The sequence below is a fragment of the Mirounga leonina genome, unplaced genomic scaffold (genome assembly GCF_011800145.1).
Source record: "Mirounga leonina isolate KUSES-001 unplaced genomic scaffold, KU_Mleo_1.0 Mir_151, whole genome shotgun sequence".
Classification (NCBI taxonomy): Eukaryota; Metazoa; Chordata; class Mammalia; order Carnivora; family Phocidae; genus Mirounga; species Mirounga leonina.
The window spans coordinates 69,874,281-69,889,205 of record NW_023270377.1 but is presented as its reverse complement, the minus strand read 5'-3'; the positions used below and the strand labels follow the sequence as shown (position 1 = coordinate 69,889,205).

The 14,925-nt window shown below is 36.0% G+C and overlaps 1 protein-coding gene across 2 annotated transcripts in view; it reads right to left on the bottom strand.

Moving 5' to 3' along the window:
• The window catches only part of PLA2R1 (phospholipase A2 receptor 1), a 114,466-nt gene that overhangs the window by 42,609 nt on the left and 56,932 nt on the right, over positions 1 to 14,925 (bottom strand). For both annotated transcript variants that reach the window (XM_035007936.1, XM_035007937.1), the window contains one exon: positions 9,055 to 9,227. In XM_035007936.1, coding sequence (XP_034863827.1) covers positions 9,055 to 9,227 — 173 coding nt within the window. The remainder of the gene's footprint in view (positions 1 to 9,054; positions 9,228 to 14,925) is intronic.

Below are 14,925 nucleotides of genomic sequence, written 5' to 3'. Positions count from 1 at the left end.
TGAGAATAAATATGTCTTCATTTATGTGGTGGTTCATTTCAGAACTCTGGGAAGCCTTAAACTGGACCCACCTATCTATCTGATGGCTGGACAGGCTTCTCCTTGCTATGTGGAGTCACTTTCAAGAAAAGCAGATTTGATTTGCTCTCTCAGGATCCCAATTTCCCTGTCATTGGCAGAAGATTTCTATTGACTTGGGACGATTGGGGTAAATGCTCTAGAGTTACCCCATATGAATGAAACACACCTTTTCTGCAGTGGCATCTAGATCTAGAAACAAAACTTTTTGTCACAAAGCCTGAGTAATAGGTAGATGTAAAATAGTGATCTCAAAGTGTTTCTCCTTCTTTGTACAGACAACTATGAAACTGTAATATAACTTAGAAAAGATTTTTGAGTGTCTTAACAAGAACGGACGCACTTTTTCCCTTTCACTCTACAGCGTTCATTTATATTGAACCTTTAAGTACAAACTACATTTTAGTTTCTAATGCATTAGTGTCCCTTAATAAAAAAGGCCCCATTTTCCCCCTTTAATTAGTGGTACTAGTTAGTATAGATCAAACTGGTTTTCCTGTTTTACCTGGATAGTTACTTCTCTTAAAATACCAAGTGCCACAGTCTCTTTACTATTGTTGTTTTAGTAAAATAGCAGGAAACTATCTCTTTATAAAAATATCCCAGATATGAAGCTATGAAGAAACCCCTAATGAACCAATGGATCTATGCACTGATCATTAGTGGCTGCTAACATTGCAAAAAGTGAGAAAAGTGAACATTATGTGCCTTCAGATAGAATACCAGCTTCTTATGAAAAGGTTTTCCAAAAGAAAAGAAAAGAAAATCTGAATTATATAGTGCCTTTGATTCTAACTTTTTAAAAATAAAAATGTCAATTTTATGGAAAATGAAGAGGATAGAGTAACATATTAAACAACATACAGGGATTCAATCAAAAACTCCAGACTGTAGGAAACTTCAGGACAAATAACCCATTTGCACAACAAAATTTTTAAAAAGTGGCGGGGGGGGGCAAGAAAGAAGGAAACAGAGATTAAAATAGACTTTAAGATATCTATCAACCAATTGCAATATATGAATCTTTTTTGGATCCTGATTCAAACAAACTGTAAAATCCATTATATGATATTTATGAATAATTTAGAAATTTCAGCATTAACTAAAGATTTATGTTATGAAGTTATAGTTAATTAGTTGTGATAACTGTCTTATATTTGTGTTTTTAAAAAAGAAGTCTTTATCTTTTAGGGATAATATTGAAATATTTGTGGATGAAACAATATGATGTCTGGGCTTTGCTATGACAAAATATGGGAAGTGGTGGAAGTGGGTGAGGGTATAGATGAAACAAGATAGACCATGAGTTCATAACTGATGACATGGGTGATGGGTATATGACGGGTCATTACACTATTTGGGGAACATAATACAAAGTTGAAAAAGTGCCAGAACTGCGATTCCACCATAGATGGAATATTTTGATGATATGACATAAGGACAGAGTTTTGGCTAAGTTTATAAAACACAGCAGGCTTCCTGTTCAGTGGTCAATTTATATAGTCAGTTTGGGCTGGATTAAGATTCTGACATGAGGACCAAGTTAATGGATACTTTCATGACAGGCAAGGAAAAAAATGTCATTTAGGATGGTGTTTCTGAAAACTGCAATTTAAAAGAAAAAAGGAAACACAGAGGCTTTTATATTGCTATTTTCTTCAAAAAAAGATTTACATTTTCATCTTATTCAGAGACAATTTACTCAATGTCAGTCAGCATGAGCAGCCAAACTGAGCATCATGATATTATTTTTGCTTCAGGGAGAACAGGAAAAGAGTAGTGCCACTCAAATAAATTACAACAGAAACTTATGAATGACAAGGAGCTCTGCTTCAGTTCCAGATTTTAGACATCCCAATATGCCCCAAGGAAGGTAACATTAAAAACCAAGATTTTGTCTACTCAAAATGTATTAATTTATTTTGACAGGTATAGACATTCCTAACAAAATTCCGAAGTATATTAGAAATGAAATCTGAGCTTTTTTTTTTTTAGTAATAGTGTGACATGGAACTTTACTATTCTCTGCATTTTAATAATATTCACAGATTTGTAGAATGAGAAGGTTGTTTATTGACTGAATTAGGATGTTTCTTGTTTAGAGCCATGCAAACTCACCAGTTTCTATACACATTTCCTAAACCAATGCTTATACACAAAAAATGTAATTTGTCTTAACTTCACCTTGCAGGCATCTTTATAAAGCATGTTTTTTTAAAAAATAATAAACTATATATTTTAGAGCATTTTGGATTCATAGCAAAATTGAGTGGAAAGTACAGACTTCCCTTATACCTCCTATCCCAAATACATAAAACCTACCTCACTATTGACATCCCATACCACAATGGTACATTTGTTAAAACTTACAGTGACACATCATTACCACCCAAAATCCATGATTTACATTAGGTTTCATTCTTGGTGTTGTACATTCTGTGGTTTGGACAAATGTATAATTACATATATCCACCATTGTAGTACCATATAGAATAGTTTCATTGCCCCCCAAATCCTCTGTACTCTGCCTATTTATCTCTACTTCCCCCTAACCCCTGCAAACCACTTTTTGCTAGCAATCTTTTTACTGTCCCATAGTTTTGCCTTTTCCATAACATCATATGGTTGGAATCATGCAGTATACAGACTTCTCAATTGGCCTTTTTCACTTAGTAATATGCATTTAAGTTTCATTAAATGTCTTTTGATGGCTTGATAGCTCATTTCTTCTTTTTTTTTTAAGATTATATTTATTTATTTCAGAGAGAGAGAGTGAGCAAGCATGAGTGGGGGGAGGGAGAGAAGGAGAAACAGACTCCCTGCTGAACAGAGAGCCTGATGCGGGGCTCCATCCAGGGACCCCAAAAACACGACCTGACCAGAAGGCACATGCTTAACCGACTGAACCACCCAGCCGTCCCAGGCCTTTTGTCCATTTTTAAATCTTGTCCTTCATATTCTTATTGTTGAGTTTTAAGAATTCTTTGTATATTTTGGATAACAGTTTTTTATCAGATGTGGTTTTTCCAAATATTTTCTCTTAGTCTGTGTCGTGTCTTTTCATTCTCTTGGCATTGTCTTTCTTAGAGGAGAAGTTTTTAGTTTTAGTGAAAATTGTTTCTTTCATGGATTGTGCCTTTGGTGTTGTATCTAAAAAGTCATTGCCTTACTCAAGGTCATCTAGGTTTTCTATTATGTTATCCTCTATGAGTGTTATAGCTTTGTGATTCACATTTAGGACTATGGTTCATATCAGTCAATTTCTGGGCTCTCTATTCTGTTCTATTGATTTGTCTTTCCACCCCCCCCCCCCCCAGTAGCACACAGTCTTGATTACTCTAGTTTTATAATAAGTCTTGAAGTCAGGTAGTGTCAGTTCTCTGACTTTGTTCTTCTACATCAATATGGAGTTGGCTATTCTTTCCATATAAACTTTAGAACCAGTTTGTTGATACCCACAAACTAACTTGCTGGGATTTTGATTGGGATAGTATTGAATCCATAGGTCAGTTTGTGAGAAACTGACATCTTGACAATATTGACTTTTTCTATCCATGAACGTGGAATATCTCTCATTTTATTTAGTTCTTCTTTGACTTATTTCATAAAGTTTATAGTTGTCCTCATATAGATTTTGTACATATTCTGTTAGATTTATATATAAATATTTCAATTTGGGGGTGCTAATGTAAATGATAATATGTTTTTAATTTTAAACTCCACTTGTTCATTGCTGTTATATAGAAAGCAACTGACTTTTGTTCATTAATCTTTTATATTGCAATCTTGCTATAATCACTTATTAGTTCAAGGGATCTTTTATTGATTCTTTCTGATTTTTTATGTAGATGATCTTGTCATCTGTGAAGAAAGTTTTATTTCTTTCTTTCCAATCTGTATACCTTTTATTTGTTTTTTTCTTTCTTTTTTTAAAATTTAATTTAATTTTATTATGTTGTTAGTCACCATACAGTACATCATTAGTTTTTGATGTAATGTTCCATGATTCATTGTTTGCATATATAACACCCAGTGCTCCATGCAATATGTGCCCTCCTTAATACCCATCACCGGGCTAACCCATCCCCCCAGCCCCCTCTCCTCTAAAACCCTCAGTTTCTTTCTCGGATTCTATAGTCTCTCATGGTTCGTCTCCCCCTCCAATGCCCCCCCTTCATTTTTCCCTTCCTACTATCTCCTTTTTTTTTTTTTAAACATATAATGTATTATTTGTTTCAGAGGTACAGGTCTGTGATTCATCAGTCTTACACAATTCACAGCGCTCACCATAGCACATACCCTCCCCAATGTCCATCACCCAGCCACCCCATCCCTCCCACCCCCCCCACCATTCCAGCAACCCTGTTTGTTTCCTGAGATTAAGAATTCCTCATATCAGTGAGATTGTATGATACTTGTCTTTCTCTGATTGACTTACTTCACTTAGCATAATACCCTCTAGTTCCATCCACGTCATTGCAAATGGCAAGATTTCAGTTTTTTTGATGGCTGCTAATATTCTATTGTATATATATACCACATCTTCTTTATCCACTCATCTGCTGATGGACATCTTGGCTCTTTCCATAGTTTGCAATGTCTATTTGTTTTAATAACTGTTAGCAAACTAAGAATAAAAGGGAACTTCCTCAACTTTATAAAGAACATCTACAAAACATATCATACACAGATATCATACTTAATGGTGAAAAATAAAAGCTTTCCCACTAACATCAAGGAACAAGGCAAGGCTGTTCCTTATCAACACTTATTTTTTTTGAAGATTTTTATTTATTTATTTGAGAGAGAGAAAGAGAGCACAAGAAAGGGGAGGATCAGAGGGAGAAGGAGACTCCCTGCTGAGCAGGGAGCCCGATGCGGGACTTGATCCTGGGACTCCAGGATCTTGACCTGAGCCGAAGGCAATCACTTAACCAACTGAGCCACCCAGGCGCCCTCAACACTTCTTTTAAACACTGTAATAGTAGTCCTAGTTAATGCAATAGGACAAAAAAAGCAAATAAAAGCAAGAAACAACAAATGTTGGAGAGGTTGGGGAGAAACGGGAACCCTCTTAAACTGTTGGTGAGAATGCAAGTTGGTACAGCCACTTTGGAAAACAGTGTGGAGGTTCTTCAAAAAATTAAAAATAGAGGTACCCTATGACCCAGCAATTGCCCTACTGGGTATTTATCCCAAAGACACAGATGTAGTGAAAAGAAGGGCCATATGCACCCCAGAGTTCATAGCAGCAATGTCTGCAATAACCAAACTGTGGAAGGAGCTGAGATGCCCTTCAACAGGTGAATGGATAAAGAAGATATGGTCCATATATACAATGGAATATTACTCAGCCATCAGAAAGATGAATACCCAACTTTTACATCAACATCGGATGGGACTGGAGGAGATTATGCTAAGTGAAATAAGTCAAGCAGAGAAAGTCAATTATACGGTTTCACTTACTTGTGGAACATAAGAAATAGCATGGAGGACATTAGGAGAAGGAAGGGAAAAATGAAGGGGGGGATCGGAGGGGGAGATGAACCATAAGACACTATGGAATCCAAGAAAGAAACTGAGGGTTTTAGAGGGGAAGGGGGTGGGGGGATGGGTTAGCCCAGTGATGGGTATTAAGGAGGGAACATATTGCATGGAGCACTGGGTGTTATACGAAAACAATGAATCATGGAACATTACATCAAAAACTAATGATGTACTGTATGGTGACTAACATATAATAACTAACATAATAAAATAAAATTAATTAAAGAATATATATATATATAAATAAAAATAAAAAAACAAACAGGCATTGGATTTTGTCATATGTGTGTTTTTCTGCATCTATTGATATGATCATGTGACTTTAAAAATAGCCTGTTGATGTGATGGATTACACTAATTGATTTTCAGATGCTAAATAATCCTTGTATAACTGGGATAAATCCCATTTGGTTGTGGTGTATAATTCTTTTTTACATTGTTGGATTCAATTTATTAATATTTCATTGAAGATCTTTGCTACTCTGTTCATGAGAGATATTGGTCTGTAATTTTCTTTTCTTGCAAAGTCTTTGTCTGATTTTGGTATTACGGTAATGCTGCCCTCAGAATGAGACAGTAAGTATTCCCTCTGCTCTGTCTTCTGTAAAAGATTGTAGAGAACTGGCATAATTTCTTCCTTAAGTGTTTAGTAGAATTCACCAGTGAACCCATGCGGACCTGGGTTTGTTTTGAAAGCTTATGAATTTTTGTTTCAATTTCTTTAATAGCTATAGGCCTACTCCAGTAGTTTATCTCTTCTTGTGTGAATTTTGGCTGATTGTATCTTTAAAGGAATTGGTCATTTTCATCTGGGTTATCAAATTTGTGCATATAGTGGTGTTCATAATATTCCTTTATTACCCTTTTATTGTCTCTGGGATCTGTAGTGCTGCTCCCTATTTTATTTGTGATATTAGTAATTTGTGTCTTCTCTCTTTTCTTAGTGAGTCTTGCTACAGGGTTATCAATTTCATTGATCTTTTCAAAGAACCAACTTTTGATTTTATTGATTTTCTTTATTGAGTTCCTGTTTTCAATTTTACTGATTTCTGCTCTAATTCTTATTATTTATTTTCTTTGACCTACTTTGGATTTAATTTTCTCTTCTTTTTCTAGTTTCCTAAGGTAGAAGCTTAGACTATTGATTTTAGATATTTCTTTTTTTCTAATATATGTGTTCAGTGCTTTAAATTTCCCCCTAGACATTGCTTTCTCCGCATCTTACAAGTTTTGATGAGTTGTATTTTCATTTAGTTTAAAATGTTTAAAATTCCTCTTGAGATTTCTTCTTTGACCCATGTGTTATTTAGAAATGTATTGTTGAATCTCTAAGCATTTTGGAATTTTCCAGCTATCTTTCTGTTATTGGTTTCTAGTTTAATTTCACTGTGGCCTGAGAGAAGACACTGTATGATTTCTATTCTTTTAAATTTGTTAAGGTGTGTTTTATGGCCAGAATGTGGTCTATCTTAGTGAACATTGCAGGTGAGCTTGAGAAGAATGTGTAATTTGTTGTTGATGGATTAAGTAGTCTATAGATATCTGATAGAGGGGTATTAAAGCCTCCAACTGTAATAGTAGCTTCATCTATTTCTCCTATTTCTTCTTCATCTATCTCTCCTGGAGCTATCCAAAACTGCTCTATCAGTTTTTTTCTCATGTATTTCGACACTCTGCTGTTAAGCACATACACATAAAGGACTGTTATGTCTTCTTAGAGTAGTGACTCCTTTAACATTATGTAATGTCCCTTTTTTTAATCCCTGAAAACTTTCCTTGTTCTGAAGTCTGCTCTATGAAATTAATACAGCTATTCCTGCTTTCTTTTGATTAGTATTTGCCTTGTATATCTTTCTCTACCCTTTTACTTTTAATCTACATGTGTCTTTATGTTTAAAGTGTGTTTTCTTGCAGTCAACAAACAGTTGGGTCTTGTGTTTTGATCCGCTCTGACAATCTCTGCCTTTTAATTGGTATATTTAGTCCTTTGGCTAATTATTATTACATATTTGATATATGAAAATTATTTTGATAGTATTATAATAATATCTATCTTTCCTCAGAGAAAAGCCTGAGGCCCCCTAACCCATTTCCTCCAGAAACAAATTTAGAGGTAACCTATTGCCTATCATTTCTTGGGGTAGCCCTGATTGAGACCCACAAGTAAAAAAGGGAGCAAGGTATCCAAATAGGAACTCATGCTGAGGTAAAGGGGTGTCGAGTCTAGGTTGGTGACCTAAGGACCTAAAGCTTGTTCCACAGAGGCTTGGTCTAGTGTAGTTGTGGCTGAAGCCATTATTTTCTCTGGAGCTAACTAACCCGGCACAGTTTCATGTTGTGGGATCCAGAGCTGAGGTTATGAGAGTGAACTAATAGAGCTCTAACTCTGAAATCCTGGCTAAATTACCACAGATGTCCACAGAGGAGACCGATTAATAAGAATGTTATCTAAGTAATGGGTCAGCATTCCACAGCAAGGTGGCAGTGACCGTGGACTGATAAGAGGTGCCCATATGTGCCCATTCGCAGTGCTTCAAAGAATAACAGACTATTCTGGATGGAGTAAGCCCCTGAGATTCTTTGACAATGAGGGGGAGATGGGGGAAAGACTTGAGGAGGAAGAAACTGGACTTCCTGCTAATAAAGGCATACGTGGTCATGAGCAATAATTTTAAACCTTGAACCTGTCAATGTTACATGCTTTATACTTTTAAAAATGATCAGCCATATGTCACCCCCTGCGAACCTCTGGTAATTGTTTTAGTTGATTTAGGCATTAAGAAAACATCAAGGAAAGAAGAAGAAGGTAGCGGGAGGGGAAGAATGAAGCGGGGGGAATCGGAGGGGTAGACGAACCATGAGAGACGATGGACTCTGAAAAACAAACAGGGTTCTAGAGGGGAGGGGGGTGGGGGGATGGGTTAGCCTGGTGGTGAGTATTGAGGAGGGCACATTCTGCATGGAGCACTGGGTGTTGTGCACAAACAATGAATCATGGAACCCTTCATCTAAAACTAATGATGTAATGTATGGGGATTAACAGAAGAATAATAAAATAAAAGAAAAGAAAAGAAAAAGAAAAAAAAAGAAAAAAAAAAGAAAACATCAAGGAAGGGCGCCTGGGTGGCTCAGTCGGTTGAGCGACTGCCTTCGGCTCAGGTCATGATCCTGGAGTCCCGGGATCGAGTCCCGCATCGGGCTCCCTGCTCAGCGGGGGGTCTGCTTCTCCCTCTGCCCTCTTCCCTCTCGTGCTCTCTGTCTCATTCTCTCTCTCTCTCTCAAATAAATAAATAAAATCTTCAAAAAAAAAAAAAGAAAGAAAAAAAGAAAACATCAAGGAAGCACGGAAGGAGGTGGACCGTGCGGTGGAAGGGATTTGGGTCAAAGAAAACAGGAGGGAGAAGGGGTATTACAGTCCCCTCTACTCACGAGGCTGATGTGCATTCCAGTGAGCGTACTGCACCGGCTCAGACTTCCGCCCCCCCGCCGTCTTCCAAGTGTATTCTCCTGTATCATTTTGATCTTGAAGCGCTATCCAAAAATAACTGTCCTTCGTTTTTACCACACTACTGATCAAACTGGTAATAAAAGCCTGTTCAAACCTTAAAAACGGAAAAAGGAAATGGTTATAGTAAGTTTCTGGGCAATAAACAAATGTCATTAAAGCATAATGAGGTGCACAGAATGGCACCAGAGTAAGCCTTTCTGATGAATTCTTCAGAACATGGAGCAGAAAAACACTCAAAGACCCCGAACATTACTAATACATGCCAAATGTCCATGCAATTCCTAGAAATAGATGAGTGAGGAGAATTTGAGTCTCAGAGACAAGGCTTACTTCTTTCAAGGATAGAGTCCAGCTCCACTTTCAGAGTAGAGGTGGTAAAGTCCATCAAGCTAGCAATATATTTCTTGGCACAACATGTGCCCTATTTTGTAATTAGGCCACATAGCACGTACCTTGCCATAATGTGTGCCAGGGGGACCCGGCAGTGGGCAGGGGGAATGAACATTGCCAACATGGAGTTCACATGTACCCATCCACCACACTTGCCTGGTGATAAGAGAACCGAGATTGGAGTAGCAATTTTATGTCTCCCAAATCAGTTTGTTCACAAGCACATGGAGTCCTTGGCTTATTCAAATGTGTTCAGATGTGCACATTCACTGAAGATAAATGTAAAACCCTAGGAACTAATCCAAGGATGTACACCCACTCATATTTTCCCCACACAGCTGAATGAATTAGTGTTCATTGATTGGTGGCAGCGTTCCTTTCCCAACATGAATGCAGCAAAAGTGGAATCTGGAAAATTTGTATATATGCTTCCACATGAATATCTAATAGAAAAATGTGAGTATTAAAATTTAAGTAGCATTGAAATTTTAGGCTAAGTTGTAAACTATCTTGAAAAATTTATTTTCAATGTGTCTGAAGTTTTGAGGAAACACATTTCAAACAGTGGTGACTTTGGCCAGAACTGTTGAGTCAATGAGAAAGGGTAGGCCTGATGAAATTACCTAGGAAACCTAGGAAGGCAAATTAGACTTTTTCATCCAATTCTGGAATTGTTTCATTATCAGGCATCCTTAAGTTGCTAAGGGAAACAAAAGCAATGGGGTCAAAGGAAATGGGGGGGGGGAGGAGAGGAAAGAACACAAAGAAGTAAAATTTTTAACTGCCTTATGAACATCACTACCAACATTTAGTGATCTTAGGCATCCATGATACTCATCTTTGCAGAGCATATGGATTTTTATTATGCTTTAGTAAATATTTTCTGTACTCTATTAATAATCTAAATAGCACACATTTGAAATTAGAAAAGTTCTTTTTAACTAGATTACAGTGGCAGAATTTTATGTAAATATGCTTCAAAAGGAAAGTACATAAAACTAAACATTGTCTAGATGCTATTGTAATTTTCCTTATGCTTCCAGTGGTTCATGCTCTCATAATTTAGGATCTGCTTTTCCTTCTCCCCTCTTAGGCACAGCAGCATTGTTATCATGCCCATCCAGTGCCTTTAACTACTGTCTTAGGAGACCAGCAAGGCACTACATCCTGGAAGCTACGGCCAGACCACCATCACTGTGCTGGTTCTAAACCCAGGAGACATTGCTGGTTCTTCCATTACCTTGTACTATGGCATTTATTGGCTAATGGAGAGAAAACATTGTCTGTGAACTTGGCCACTGATATCATTATTCATGACAACATTTTGCTTTTGTTCCCTGTTGGTTTTAGATTTCTTTAGTCACACTGATTTGTTATTTTATCACTATTAATGATTGCTTAAAACAATAGAAACCTTGTGCTTCTTAAATTGGCAAGTATCCTTTAAGTAGTTGCTTATAATACGCATACATTAGGTCCTAAAACCTTCAAATTAGGACTCTAGTTTTCTTGGTACAGTTTAGAAGATATCATTGTTAATAAAGAAATTCAGCTAATATGTCTTTCTTTTTTTTTTTTTTTAAAGATTTTATTTATTTATTTGACAGAGAGACACAGCGAGAGAAGGAACACAAGCAGGGGGAGTGGGAGAGGGAGAAGCAGGCTCCCCGCAGAGCAGGGAGCCCGATGCGGGACTCGATCCCAGGACCCTGGGATCATGACCTGAGCTGAAGGCAGTCGCTTAACCAACTGAGCCACCCAGGCGCCCCTAATATGTCTTTCTTTTAAATCATATATTCTAAGAACTTAATTCTAGATCACAGCATGCAGCCTTTTGAGTGTCTGTTTTCAACAGATAAAGAAACAAGAGGACATTTTATACTCACTATTTGGTTCCAAACACTTAAAAAAAACTCTGAAAACTCTGGCTCACAGTAATAGAGCAGATGATCTTTTAAGGTCTTTTCCGGACTTGTGTTTAGAATTCTTCATTTGAGAATATTCCAGAGTTTTTTTTATATTTGGTCTTTTTGTCTCGTTTCACTGGATTATATAATTCAAATGTTTTGTGACTTAAGGAGCAAAAAGTAACCATAGGTACATGTTTTTATATTCTTATTTGAACCAGAATAACATATTATATCTAAGGAATTCAGTAAAGTAAAAATTGTTATTTTTTAGAAAAACAAATGAAATAAACAAATACTTTGCATACGTTTAACTACTTGTAGAAAAAATTTTTTTTCCAATCAACTCCTTAAAAAAGTTAAGAAATCAAATGTGCATTTTCAGTGTAAATAAGAAAAATATATCTTGAATTTCCATCAGTTTGATGAGAAATTGTTACTCATGGTGCTAAACATTACATTTTAATTTTAAAAGTGTAATTTGAAGGCAGCAATACATTATTTTTGGGATACATTGACAATTTTTTTCATTTCAAAATAAATTTTGCATTTCAAAAAATGCACACTTCAAAAGGAGATATTGTGTATTTGAATCTCTAACTGAACATATTTCTTCATCTGTTTAGCCAGTGACGAATGTAGCTGAAAGAAAAAAAAGATGTTTCTTGTCTGTAACACAACACTTAGCTGACAGCAGTACTTAATGATTATGTTTGTATTACCTAAAACAAGAGATTGAAAAAAAGTAATGAACTGGATGTAGCTTCACTAGAGAGCTTATTTCAATTAAAAAAAAATTGTGGTAGTTTTACACATAGTGATCCAGTTAGGAGGTATTCAACTTTGAGCTGAATAATTGCAATGGGATTTCTTTTAATAACATAATTGTTAACATTTTTAATACCATATTCAAATAACTGACTCTATTGCTGAATGAATACAAAAATGATAAATTTCTTCCTCTTTCTTTTAAATAAAGAATAAAAATAGAATATCAGTAGTTTTAAAATGGGAGAATGCATCATGATTATTACTACATAAGAAGTTTTTGGTGGCTTTCCTCAAGAACTAGAAATATTAAGTTTTTGGCTATTGTTTATTACAAAAGACTAGAAGAGAAATATAGATTTAGAAAAGATACTTAACATACACACAAGAAATAAACCTGGAAGAACAAATTCCAAACTGTTAATGGCAGTTACCTTTGTTAACTGTTAATGGGAGAGATGTGGGAGGGAGGAGGAATGGAGGTGAGAGGACACTTTCACTTTTAGTTTATATTCTTTTGGCTTGCTTGAATTTATACCAATGAGAATGTTTTTATTGCATAATTTTAAAGAGATTAACTAAAGTATGTTTTTAAAAAGAAAGTTAGGGGGGCGCCTGCCAGTCCATAAGCATCTGCCTTTGGCTCATGTCATGATCCCAGGGTCCTGGGATCGAGCCCCACATTGGGCTCCCTGCTCAGCAGGAAGCCTGCTTCTCCCTCTCTCACTCCCCCTGCTTGTGTTCCCTCTCTCTCGCTGTGTCTCTCTCTGTCAAATAAATAAATAAAAATCTTCTTTAAAAAAAAAAGAAAGTTAGGGGTGCCTGGGTGGCTCAGTTGGTTGAGTGTCCAACTCTTGGTTTCGGCTCAGGTCACGATCTCATGGGTAGTGGGACTGAGCCTCAGGTTGTAAGGCTCCGCACTTAGTGGGGAGTCTGCTTGAAGATTCTCTCCCTTTGCCCCTCCCCCAACTCGTGTGTGCTCTCTCTTTGTCTCTCTCAAATAAATAAATAAATCTTTAAAAAATATATAAAATAAAAAGAAGAAGAAAACTGAATTCTATTAAAAAAGTCTTAGAACTAATAACTTAGGCAAAGTTCAGGATGCAAAGTCAACACACAAAAATCAGTTGCATTTCTATATACTAACTAATAAGAATCTGAAAAGGAAACTACAAAGACAATTCAATATATAACAGCATCAAAAATAAAAAAATATAGTTGAGAATAAATCCAACCAAGGAGGTGAAAGACTTGTACACTGAAAACTATAACACACTGCTGAAAGAAATTAAAGAAGACCCAAACATATGAAATACATCCCATGTTCATAGATTAAAATGTCATAGATTAATTGTTTAAATGTCCATACTACCCAAAGTGATCTACAGATTGAATGCAGTCTATGTCAAAATCCCAATGATGTCTTTTGCAGAAATAGAAAAATCCACCTTAAAATTCATATGGAATTTCAAGGGATCCTGAATAGGAAAGACAAACATGAAAAAGAACAAAGTTGGTCTCACACTTCTCGATTCAAAACTTACTGAAAGTACAATGATCAAAAAATGTGTGGTACCAGCATAAAGACAGATACAGATTAATAGAATAGAATAGAGAACCCAAAAATAAAAACACTTGCATATATGGTCAAATGATTTTCCACAAGTGTGCCAAGACTGTTCAATGGGAAAAGGACAGTCTTTTCAACAATGATGTTAGGAAAATTGGATATCCACCTGCAGAAGAATACATTTGGACTCTTCTTTCTTTATACCAGTTACAAAAATTAACTGAAAGTGGATCAAAGACCTAAACTCAAGAGCTAAAATTATAAAACTCTTAGGAGAAAAACACAGGGGAAATTTTTCATGACATTGAATGTGGCAATGATTTCTTGGATATGTCACCAAAAGTACAGGCAACAAAATAAGAATGGATAAAGTGGACTTAACCAAAATTTAAAACTTTGTGCATCGAAGGACATCAACAGAGTGAAAAAGCAACCCACGGAATAGGAGATACATTCGTATTTGCAAGTAGGAAATACATTCGTATTTGCAAGTAGGAAATACATTCGTATTTGCAAATTGTGTATCTGATAAGGGATTAATATCCAGACTATGTAAAGAACTACTAGAACTCAACAACAAAGAATAAACACTCCAATTAAAAAATAGGTAAAGGACTTGAATAGACATTTCTCCAAAGAAGATACACAAATGCCAAAAGCACGTGAAAAGACACTCAATATCACTAGTCATTAGGGACGTGCAAGTTGAAACCACAATAAGATACCATTTCATACCCATTAGGATGGCTATTATATAAAAAAAACATAACAAGTTGGCTAGGATGTGGAGGAATTGGAACTCCTGAGCACTGCTGGTGGGAATGTAAAATGGTGCTGCCGATAGGGAAAACAGTATGGCTGTTCCTCAGAAAATTAAAAATAGAATTATCATATCATCCAGAAATTCCACTTCTGGGTATGTCACTCAAAAGAATTGAAACCAGGGCCTTGGAAGATATTTGTACATTCATGTTCATAGCAGCATTTTTCACAATAGTCAAAAGGTGGAAGCATCTCATGTCCATTGTATGAATGGATAAACAAAATGTGATATATACATATTATAGAATATTATTCAGCCTTAAAAAGGAAGGAAATTTTGACACATATTACAACATAGATTAACCTGGAGGACATTAGACTAAGTGAAATAAGCC